Below are 12847 nucleotides of genomic sequence, written 5' to 3'. Positions count from 1 at the left end.
TTTTGCATGTCAGGACATATTACTTTAAAAGTTTTTCAGCCATTTAAAAATGTGAGAAGCCATTCTTAGCTTGTGTGCTATCATTAGCCATCTCTTGCTCAAGGTTGTTTAACTGATTAGATGTAGGCTCTGCTAACCATATAGTACTCCTAAGGAAAATCTTCTGCATCAGAAAATACAAACTGGCCTAGATCTATGATGGGACTACACAATAATTTCTGGCACTGTAAGTCATTATGAAAGACCCATAAATTATCTGCAAACTGGGTACCTCTTCAGCAAATCTGCCAACATGCTTGCAACTCACTGCCTTGATGTAGATAAAAATTCTATAAATTCCTAGAAATTAGATTTTCAACTTGATTTCTTAAAGTCTCCTTCCTCATCTAAACCAACAGTGAATTCTGAGGGGAAAAAAAAAAAGCCCACTGAGCTTTTGTCCAAATTTCATGTTTTGAAAGTTTTATTCAATGTAAGGGGTTTTTAAAATCACTTTTACAGAGATTCTCAGTATGAATTCCAAACCAATGGGGTGATATAAACATATATTTAATTTCCTGCTCCACTGATATGACCAAGAAAACAAGAGAAACCCCAAAATGAGGTATGGTGCCAAACTCGTCATTAGCTATTTCACCCACAAACAGGAGAGGAATGAGGGAGGTATTCACCAGCTTGCCATCTGTCCATGTGCAAAGAAGAAAAATATCTGAGGGAAGTAAATGAGAAGGCTTCTGAGCTTTGGAGCAATGGATGTTAAGATGAAGGCAAATCTTTGTGTACTTGATAGGGAGCAGATTCTCATACTTCTGGAGTCCAGAGGGACAGAATTAGCTCACAATGCATTTGGTTCACCCAAGAGTGTGAAGCCATGACTGTGAACAGCTCTGGAGGAGGCATGGGTCACTTGACTGGTTTCTAGCAGCCAAGGTAGATAGCACTGCAAAGATAATGCTCCCTTTTCAGAGGCTGCTTCCCCCTAACTGCAACAGCTCTCTAGTCTACACAGAAATACTGTGTTTCCATATTGGTAAAATGACAGTAAATTTACTCCCCTTTCTTTAGTCTGCATTTGGAAGATCTGACATAGCACCACACACTAACATTCAGAATTAACCTTAGTTTCTCATATTAAACAGATATTGCATTCTATAGATCAACTACAGAAAAAAATATTGGACATTACAAACCATTCAGCAATTCAAAAGGAGAAGAGTTATTTGATAAAGCAAAATAAATTATTCCCCCTGAAACAGATTTATTGCAAGAAACAGGAAGACATGGTTTTAAAAATCTAACTTTTCAAATTTTCAGTGAGAGTTAAGAAAACAGGAACTAGAAGCCATGAAAGGGAAACATGTTGAACTTGTACAAATTTTCTGGAAACAATAAAACAGCATTTTGTAGGAACGCATAAAGATAGTAATCAGAATATTGGATGCTGCAAACAAAAAAAGAGAATAAACAAATTGGAAAACTGATACAAGAAGTTCTCCAAAAATTCAGAGTAAAAAGTTAAATATATAAATAGGTAATAGATTCAGGAGATGCAACATATGTTCCATGACAGGAGTTTTAGAAGATCTGAGTAGAGCAGATCAATTGGAAGCTAGGAGAAATAGAAGGAAGAAGAGGAGGAGAAAGAAAAAGAAAAACAGGAAGTAAATCTTCCTGAGCTCAATTAAAACTTGAGTTGTTAAAGGGAAAGCTTAAATAAATTTTAAACACTAATGAAAAAAAAACCTACAACAGGACAGATATTGATACAATTTATGAATTTCAAAGATAAAGAAAACATTCTAGAAATAATTTGTACAGACAGGAAACAGGCAAGTTTCCTGCAAAGAAAAAACAAGAACACATGAGGAAGTCCAACATGACCTTCCTCAGCCAATTACTTTATGTTTACTCAACACTGAGAATAAAGTCACAATACAATTGCAGTGATTCAAGAAAGTATAGAAGAAATGAGCAATAAGCAACAAAATGAGTGGCTTGCATTAAATTTAAAATGATTGTAATTAATGTGTTGCAATCCTTCTATGAACATTAAGGAAAAATCTGAGAAAGACTATAAAAAATATGGGAATAAAAATCTGTATTTTAAGTTTAAGATTATTTAGACAAAAATTAGTGGTTGAGAAAGAGGTAGTATGTGTAGTTCCTATTTTGTCAGACAAGAAAACAAAACGTAAAAATGAATAAATTCATTCTTGGCAAAAAAAAAAAAGAGAAGTACCAACTTTATATTACTTTCTTCTAGAATTTTAAGGTTCTTTTAGAATTTAAGGATGTTAATAATTATTTGAAAGAAATATAATGAACATTAGAGAAAGGACTTTGGTTTCTAACAAACTTAATTGGGTTCACATGATTTCTGTACTAATCATGTGAATGTGGACAAAGTATTAAATTCTCAGCTTCAGGTGTATCACCTGTAAAATAGGGACGATAATAGTTTCCTTGTTATGTGACTGTTTTCAAGAGTAACTAAAATAAAATGCACCAAGTATATAACTCACTGCCTGACACATAGCAAATATGGAGTGTTTGCTCTTACTGTTGTTATTATAATTAAAAGGATAAAGCTTTATCCAGGCGTGGTAAAGCACATGCCTGTAATCCCAGCAGCTCAGTAGGCTGAGGCAGGAGGATCCTGAGTTCAAAGCCAGCCTCAGCAATGGTGAGGCACTAAGCAACTCAGTGAGACCCTGTCTCTAAATAAAATACAAAATAGGACTGGGGATGTGACTCAGTGGTTGAGTACCCCTTAGTTCAATCCCTGGTACCCACCCCCCAAAAAAATCCCAAAACCCAGAAGAGTGAGGAGTCTTGGCCAAAAGAGTGAAGAGAGGTCTTGGGAGCCAAGGGAGGGAACAGGGAGGGAATCAATAACTGTTCTCAATGCTGCTGCTGACAGGCAGGTAGGATGAAGACTGGAATGGGCCTGGTCACTGGTTTGGGCAATGGTAAGTTCGCTGGTGACCTGGAAAAGATGGGCTGGGGGATACTGGCAGTGCAAATCTAAAAGGCAGAGCAGCAGAAAGGAAAGCAAGGGATTGGAGAAGGAAATACAACTTCCTAAGAAGCTTTACTCTAAGAAGGAGCAGAAAACTGAGAAAGGCAAATGAATCAAGAGAGGGTTGTTTATGTCTTAATGAAAGTAATGTCAGGATATTTCTATGCTGATACAAGAGGGGAACATTTTTTAAAAAATCAACAGGCAAACAGAGCAAAAATTTTTGAAGGGTAGAAATGTAAATTAGACAAAGTAGAATTTGAGGCAAACATCACTAAATGGGACAGAAGTCAATTTATACTTGTGAATTTGGAACAAACTGAGAACACTATTAGAGAAGTATTCCCTCCAAATAATACTGCACCCAGATGGATTATGGACCAGATCGATAAACTCTTCAGGTAAATGATTACTTCTTTGCTATTTAAACTAATCCAAAAAAAAATTAAAAAGAAAATATTTCATTTCATATGAACAAACTAGCATAAATCTGACACCCAAAACTGATAGAAGGAAAAACAAAGTTATATCTTTGTTATGAAGATTGATAACAAAAGTCCTTAAAAAATGGGATGGGGTTGTGGCTTAGTGGTAGAGCACTCGCCTCACACGTGTGAGACCCTGGGTTCGATCCTCAGCACCACATAAAAATAAATAAGTGAAATAAAGGTATTGTGTCCAACTACAACTAAAAAATAAATATTTAAAAAAATGTAAATTCAATTTAGCAATATATTACAAGAATAACATAGAATTCAGGTAGGATTTATTGCAGGAATACAAGGATGGTTCAACTTTAGACAATATGACTAGAGTTAATCAAATTGTTATGTGAAAATAGAAAAATAACTAAGATCAACTCAATAGATGTTAAAAAGCATTAAATATAAATTAAATTGAAATTAAGTTAGCAAAAGATTCTTAATTCAGGCATAGATGGGTACTGCATTTATATCATCTGAAACTGAAAGTCATCAAAAACTATCTACACCACAAGCATTATTAGATAAATCAAAAAAAAAAAAAAGAAAAAATACCAATTATTTTTATTTTTCTGTACTATCTTGGAAATTTTAGTCACTGTCATAAGAAAAAGATAATGTGTAACTATTAGAACAGAGAAAAATCATTGTTTTTCCAAATGACACAGGAATCTGAAAAACAGACTAAAATGGAAATTTATTAAAACTAATTTTTTGTTCTGTAAATGGAAGAATGCTAAAGACAGGGAAAGTAATAGTTTTTATAGATTAGATTAGGCAGATTTCTAATTTAAAATTTTATTTACAAAAGCAACCTGTGCCCCTACGAAAACTCTAGTATTTTGCAATAGAAATGTAATGTGAGCCACATAACTAATTCTGAAATAGTCTAGTTTCCACATTAAACATAAAAAACATATTTTATTTAACCAAATCAAGATATCCTTCAGTATCTAATCAGTATTTTAAAACTGTTCATGAGAACTTTTCATTCTTATTTTTATACTGAGTCTTAAAAATCCAGTCCAGATTTGTTTTATTTTATTTTATTATTATTATTTTTTTGAATGGGGGGAAAGAGGATTGTTCCCTTGGGCCATAGTTTTTTTGTTTATGTTTTATATCTAAAGCACATCTCAATAAGGATTATTTTAAGTACTCACCAGCTACCTGTGGCCAATAGCTATTGTATTGGACAAGTATGTGCCTAGGAAAACTCATACAAGACTTACAAACTTGACAATGCCAAAACTTCTTAGAACATAGGAGGAGATTACAATGGAAGAACAAATATATGACATACTTCTAAAATGGAAGTCTCAATATCTAAGTCAATTAAAGTTCCAAGATTTTTTAGAGGACTTAACAAAATGATTCTAAATACTAGAAGCATAAACATAAAGAAGATAAAGAAGATCTAAAAAATGACAAGTAAAAAGAACAGATTTGAAATCTCAGATATTTAGGTATCATCAACTGCTGTCAATTTATGAAAATTATAACAGTGTAATAATGCCATTTTAATAAATAAACTAAAAAATACAGATAAGAATCTGGAATTCATGAAGGGAGAATTATAAATAAGTAGGAAATAAATATATTAGTAAATATATGATATTAGGGCTACTTGTTAAAAAATAAATCAGGTAATATGTCTATTTTATATCTTATACCAAAATAAATAACACATGAATTAAAGATTTAAGTGGAAAATTAAAAAAGAATAAAGTGATAGAAAATCTATAGTTGAATATTCATGTAATTTTGGAGTGAAGAAAGTCTTCCTAGGGCAAAAATCATAAAGAGAATGATAAATTTTGTAATAAAATCTTTTATTTCTCAAAAACATAACTTTTCAAACTGGTAAAATGATTCCTACATATAGGAACAATAAATATGTACACTCTTGATACATAAATACCTTATACAGATAAATAAGAGAAGAAGGTGAGCAATCAAAAAGGAAAAAAACTGAGCTCAAGAAATAAATGGGCCAATTTCCAAAAGAAAACACAAATTTTCACCTATCATACTGGCAAAGATTAAAAGATGATGATCATGTTTGACAAGAGTGCAGGGTAGTGGGCAGGTAATACAGTCTTTCTGAAAGGAAGCTTGAATTGATTGAAAACGTGTGTATCTTTCCACTTAGATGAGGTACCTACCCCAGGCAAATTCACAGAGACAGAAAGTGGAGTGGAAATTACTAAGTGTTGGAGGTAAAACGAATAGGGAGTTATTTTAATGGGTACAGAGTGTCTATTAGGATGAAATGGTAAAAACATTCTGGAAATGGACAGAGGTGACGGCAGCCTAACATCATGAACATAATTAATGTCATGGAATGGCACAGTTAAAAACTGTTAAATGGTAAATTTTGTTTTTTATGTATATTTTACCACTATTTTTAAAATTTCCATGATTATAAAGTTCATTAAAAACCACTATTATGCTATTGAACATTTAGGTTCTTACTCCCCAATTTTTAACATTAAAAATAGCTCTACAATAAAAAGAAAAGAAAGTATAAGCCATGACCCAGCATTTTTACTTGTGGGTATTTGTCCTACCCACAAAAATTATGTGAGTCATAATTAAGAATATGTATTTAAAAAAATCATTTTCCTCCTGACATACTTGTAATGGCAAAAAAAATAAGGAACTTAAGTAGCCAACACATTGGATTAGTCAAATAAATAATGGTACATAATGAAAACATAGGCAGCCATTAAAAAGTGTGTCATAGGTATAGATTATTAGGTAAATAGAGAGTTAAAATAGTTTGTGCAGCATGACAAATTTTAAAGGAAATAGTGTTCTGTACATGCAGAGAGCAGCACTTGAAAGAATGAACAGATCAGGGTTTGCCAGTGGTTATTTCTAATTGAATGGGATTCTCATTATTTTTATGCTTTTTCTTTTTTGTCATGATTTTCTAAGTTTTTTTTTTGTTTTGTTTGTTTTTTGGTTTGTTTTTTTTTTTTTGCAATGAGCATGAGCTCTTTTGGTAAAAGGGAAAAATTAATAAAATAAACGTTTCTGAAGAAATCATTTTCTTAAAAACAAAATTCTCAGATATTTTTCCTTTCTCAGGTGGAATACTGTGCCTTTGTGTAGTGCACAATGTACCCCCTGCCTAAAGCAAAAAAGAAAATGCCAACTGGCAGACTGTAGTTATTTATCCTACGGAACCAGTAGGTAATTCTTTTTCTGATCTAAATAACTAGAAATTAGATTACATTAAGATATCCCTTTGGGCTTTTTAGACCGCTTCTTAGCTGTCCATAGTGGATATACTTTCTATTTTTGATAACAAGATTGGTTTTCTTTTACAAGCGAGGAAGATGTTGTCCCTGAAAAGTAAGATTATACATGAAATGAGACATTCCACTATTCAAACACAATGTAGTAAAATTAAACCTAGAAAAACCTAATGCCTTAATAGTAACCAAGCTAGTGCAGTTACAAAAGGAATAATAACAGAGTTTCAAGGTATAGACAAACAGATCAGATCCTAAAGGCATTTTTGTTCGGTTGTCCTACACAGTAAGTTGTAAATCTCGAACAGGAAACTTGAAATCATTAAGGTCACATATTCATAACATCATATTCAATTAGGTTAGAAAAGTGCAATATCTGTCATCATGTCATAAAAAGATGTGTTTTTCTCTCAGATCTCTTATGAAGAAAAGCTCCCAATATTGTTACAGATGGGGCTGTTTTCAATCAGTTACAAGAAGCAATTCAATTACTAGATGGTTTAGTGCAGTAACTGACTCCAGACTAATTTAATTTCTGTAGGTCTCTAAAGATCAATTGATCTGATTTGTCCCATCCCCAAAGGCTGTTTAGGAAAAATTCAGACTTAACTACCTGGAAATGAAATCCAAAACCTTGGCCAATTTCACACTACTTAGGTCATCTTGCAAACTTTCAGCTAGTCACGTAAGAGTGCTCTCTTGGCCCTCAGACCATTGAAAACTACTTAGCTTCACATACACGTGAGTGCTCTCACATCAGGATGCTTATTCAATAAGTGGAAAATGTGGCCACGTGTATTATCAAATCTGCTGCTCTAAAGGGCAGTCAGACTGTGTACGCCTATCTCATGAGCACATGTGTGACTACAAGGTTATTTTTACTCTAAGAGTAGTTCATTGAGACCATTAAAAGTAGCCTTAGATGGTGAACAAGCTGTGAGAGGCAATGCCACCTAATACAATGAGAAGCTTGCAATTATTTTGCATTTTTATATTTTATAAAGTGCTTCCATAAATGTCCTCTTACTTGATTCTCCAATAAACCTTCCAAGTGAGCAAGATTATTGTGTCCATTTTCTGGATTAGGAAAGAGACTTTGATTCAGTGACTTTTCCAGGATCATTCTCCCAGGAAAAGGCAGAGCTGCACCCCTACCCCATGACTGTTTTCTCCCAATATATCATGCTTACCCCCTGATCTGAGTCAGGAGATATGACAGTACACAATGGAAATATATTACTACTGCACCACTGAGTCATTGTTGGTATTCACACTTGAAACCCAAATAAAACTGAAGAAAAATTCACTTAAAATCATTCCAGCTGCACAAACTCATCTGCATCCGAGTTTCTGGCCCTCAGAAGGAGGAATTGGAAAAGTCAGGCCTAAATAAAGAAGGCTTTGCAAGTAAACTCCTTTCTTACCCATACTGGTTACAACATTCTCACTGACTTATTCACCTACCTGGAGAATTACCCCTTGTCTTTTCTCTGCATTTTGCAGTGGATTTGCAACCATAAGCCCAAGTTTCCTACCCTGACCTTACCACCCCCTACCACTTGCGAAACTCTCCAACTAATTAATCTTTCTTTTTGATTCAAATCCCACAGTTTGAATCCAATGTTCAGCCAGTCCTGCTTGATCCTCTGCCTCCAAACTGAGTGTCTGTATTTCTTCTCCCCATCCAAACCACTTCCCCATTTCTCTGACACTTGGGAAGGTGCAAGAAGAATCAGACATCATTATCCTTTAATATGAGTTGCCAAGAGAAGTTGGGCAGAAGTGCTGAGGTCAGATGTGGCTATGTGGTGGGTAACAAAGAGTGTGGCAGAAATGTATAGGAGCTGGTGAAGAAATCACACAAAGATATGGAGACACAAGCAAACCAAAGGGCTGGGATCTAAGGTACTCACCTTGTCAACACAGACATCAGTCACGTAAAAAATTAAATATAGAGAGACAGTGTGTTGAAGAAATACAAATAACTGATATGGTGAGAAGTTTCTTTGGGAAATATATTTTTTGACATTCATATTGGGCAAACTATGAATCTCGATATAGTCATTACCCATGACCTAGATGGTCTCAAACTGCATGAACCATTTTAATTGAGAAGAAGTAAGCTAAGATATAGGTACATGACTATTGCTTGTCTTCATACAGGTCCTGAGATCTGACGTTTCTCCTGTTGAAGATAAGACATCTACTCTATAGGTAAAATCAAGTAACCTTAAATTAAATTACATTTCCTTGTTTCAAACTTCCAAATTAACCTTATACTCTTGGTGTCAGCAAATACATCCACTTCAGAAGGCAAAAGGCTATCAAGTTTTCATTTTTCTGCAGACTGTCACTCCTCACGAAACTTAATACTATCAAGAGGACTAAGACTTTGATAACAACAAAGTCCTATTTTTCACAGTGAAATGAGTGCCCCAACCAAAGCATCTCCTTACTCAAACTGAGCATATGATAGATGCAGTTGCAGCAGCTGTCAAAACTTAAGAACTGAATACCTGTGGGGTTTACAACTGGAAGGAAAGGGTGCAAAGAACTGGAGACTATATGCAGAAAGGTTATGGTTCCTTGGCGTCGAAAGGCATGTGTTCTTACAAACTCACTCTTCTCTTTATCTTATCAGACAAAAAAGTAAACAGAGAATTCTCATTACCTCTCAATGTCAGTGAGCCTGGAGGAGTCCCGGAAACCTTTGGCAAAGGGATTGCTATCTATTTTCAGCTTGGTTATCTGGAAAAAAAAAAAAGAATGGGTAGAAAATAATCTCATTTCTGTGCTCAAGGAGGGAAAATCAGAAAGTTTGTTCACTTTTCATAGCACCCCAAGAATATCATAATGTCTCTCAAATCGTAAGCAGGGTTTCAGTGTTAGACAAGTTCACAGAAGGAATGGATCATGGCCAAGATAAACATAATTAGATTTCAGGGCCTTGCAGGCAAGGGTAGACATAAACTGGAGTTTGAATCATTTAAGAGAATAGTGAAAGGCTAGAATTCAACTGCAGAAGGGGCAACTCCCTAAGTGGGAGAGCCGTGTACAATTTCAGCATTGGTGGGAAATGGGGAATAAAAGCAAAACTGCAAACTCACTCTGATTTGGAAACAGATTTTGTTAATACTATCAGCATGTACATATGTCATAATAAATAAAAAAATTAAATGGCTAATCATAGCCTCATGTTCAACACTATATTAATTACATAGCATAAATACATGTTATAAAGTCTTCAGAATATAAGTTTACCCCCTCCCTCTTTCCTCTTAGCTAAATTAGAATCAAATTAGTCCATTTTTTGTTATCTTTCATACAAAGTTATTTGTAGAACTCTATGCTTATATGGAAACCAATACTTTCTAATAAGAGTTGCGGTCTTCAGTATGAAGTGTCTATGCCAAAGAATTTATAATTTTTTTTTGTACTGGAGATTGAAACCAGGGGTGCTTATACCACAGAGCTACATCCCTAGTCATTATGATTTATTTTTGAGGTGGGGTGTCTCTTAAGTTGCTGACGTTTCTCCTGTTGAAGATAAGGAGAAAACTTGCAATCCTTCTACCTCAGTGTCCTGGGCCACTGGAAAGACAGGCATGTGATATCATACCCAACAGCATTTATAATTCTTATAATACTAACATTAAAGTAGAAAGATCTATTAAATCATATGTACCATGTCTTCAATGAAAAATACATTAGGTTGTGAAGCAAAAAATAGATGAGATACTAATTAAAAGATACTTGACATGGAAAATTGCTATCAGAGCTGAAAGGAACCTCAGAGAGCATTGAACCCATGCCCTTCTCTGATATATGGTTCCACTGAGGCACAAAGGTGTAAGGACCAAAACACAGCTGGTCAGTAACTGAATTAGAACAGAGGAAACCTACCAAGAGAGACACAGTTCACCAGCATCAAAATTAGACCCCATGTTAATCTTTGAAGGAAAACACATACAAAATATTCTTACAGGGAAGGTAGTCATGGATTGAAAAATGTCCTTTTCCTTCAAAATAAGGAATAACAACTAGAATAGGGAGTGTGAAATAATATGTTGCCAAGTGTAACTTTTTCTAATTAAAGTATATCTACAGTTCCCTTTAAATCATTAACACATAATTTATTTGTTTTTTTTTCTAGTTTTCTTAATGTGAGCTAAACTTGCAAAACTGCACACAAGCTCTTCACCTTCCTTAAGATGGAAGCTCTTGGGGCTGGAGTCATAGCTCAGTGGTAGAGCACTTGCTTGGCATGTGTGAGGCCCTGGGTTCAATCCTCAGCATTGCATATAAATAAATAAAAGATCCATTGACAACTCAAAAATATTAAAAAAAAAAAAGATGGAAGCTCTCCTGCACAATTCCCACCAGATGGACAGCTCTATTCTATCCATTACATTAGGAAGCCACAAGATGGGGTCTGTGGTAATAACCTTTAAGGGCTTTAAGTTTCTCAGAAATGTTTATCTTTAGTTCATGAACATCCACTGTAGAGCACCAAAAGAAAGTAACTAATTTCCTTCTTACTTAGTTATGGAAATTGGTAAATAGGGAAGAAAATAAGCAAGATAAATAAACAACCTGACGACAATGGAGAACAACATCTACTTAGAGGATATACACAAATAATATACAGGTCACCTGAGGTTGCCTCTATAACATGCCATCAAAAGCTAGTAGAGAACCTTTTCTCATACATAACTAACATTTACTAAAGAGTTGTCAGCTCCAGCCATTTGTTCATGCGGACTAGAACTTTATTTTTGAAGGTTGATTTTTCAGGAAGGAGAAAATTTTTGTTTGTTTGAAATAAATCATAAATATCTCCTAATACTCACACTATCAATGTATTCTACGATTCTAAGTTATCAACAAGATTTTAAAATCCTCAAGGGCAAGAGCTATGTCTCTTTCTACTGAACAATTATAATTTAAAATATTTTATATTTCTAAAGTGTTCTATAGTTCATGAAAATATTTTTGCAATAATTCATTAACAACTACTTGATGAGGGTTACTTTGCATATACAGTGCTAGATGTTGAATAGTTCATAAATAAAGAACACATGGTCTCTTGGTGCAGGCAGAGAGATGCACTGCTAACTGGAAATGAAAGGTGGCACCATGTCCCTGCATGGTTAGTCACCTTAAGGGTGAATCAAACCCAGATGAAAATTTCAAGCCAAAACAACAGGACAGAATAATAAAGGTGAGCTTTCCTTCAAGTAGCATGTTTATAAAAGCAAAAAAAAAAATGAATGGATTTTCCAGTGGTTAAATGTTCTAGAGATAATAGCAGATAAGAAATCAGATAGAAAAGCTCATATTGTAAGAAATTCTTTTACAGATGTTCTTAAATGTGAACCATGGAAAGCTTTTTTAAATCCCGGTGTAAACTAAAAGAACAGAAGGAATTATCTATCTTTTATAATTTCTAATATTTTTGTCCCTGAAAAAAGATTTCAAAATATATTTGGTCTTGTTCATATTTCCAAAAATAAAGATTAATGTGTCAGAATGTGATGAGTGTGGAGTGATCTTAAAACCTTCAGTCCCTAACACCATACAGAATATGTACTCTAAAAATGTGTTGTTCTCTGTCTCCCTTTATCTAATGTTACTGCCACAGCTTTGAGCAAGGAACTGAATTAAATTTAATGTGAGTTTTCAAATTTTTTTGAATTTTCTTTTATTATTAGAATTCTCTACTTCAATATTTCTTAAACCCAGTTTTCATAACCTAGGACTATCAATGGTAACTTTTTCTTCTACATTTTGATATTATTACAGACTTTAGAAAAGTTGCAAGAATTATATATGGTGTTTTATATACTCAGATTTAGTAATTAGGTACAGAATGATTTAATTTTAGGGTATTAATTAGAAAAAAGACTTTGAGACAATTACCAGGTGTTTACATTTTCTATGGACCACTTTGTCTAATTCTGGAGAACATAATTCCTTTTATATATTAGAGGGAAAAAATCTATTATCATTAAAATTGTATAGAAACTCTTGGTTGATACTACATCCTTAAAGTTTTTTCTGGAGTAATAATTGGCAGCACAGGGACC

The 12847-nt window shown here is 34.0% G+C and overlaps 1 protein-coding gene across 1 annotated transcript in view; it reads right to left on the bottom strand.

Annotated features, from left to right (window-relative positions):
* Tbx20 (T-box transcription factor 20) overlaps positions 1–12847 on the bottom strand; it is a 51596-nt gene that overhangs the window by 19704 nt on the left and 19045 nt on the right. Inside the window, exon 6 of the mRNA XM_005319191.5 lies at positions 9433–9509. Coding sequence (XP_005319248.1) covers positions 9433–9509 — 77 coding nt within the window. The remainder of the gene's footprint in view (positions 1–9432; positions 9510–12847) is intronic.

This window comes from Ictidomys tridecemlineatus, chromosome 2 (genome assembly GCF_052094955.1).
Source record: "Ictidomys tridecemlineatus isolate mIctTri1 chromosome 2, mIctTri1.hap1, whole genome shotgun sequence".
Lineage (NCBI taxonomy): Eukaryota > Metazoa > Chordata > Mammalia > Rodentia > Sciuridae > Ictidomys > Ictidomys tridecemlineatus.
Note: the sequence above shows the minus strand (reverse complement) of the source record. Positions and strands in the feature narration are given on the sequence as shown.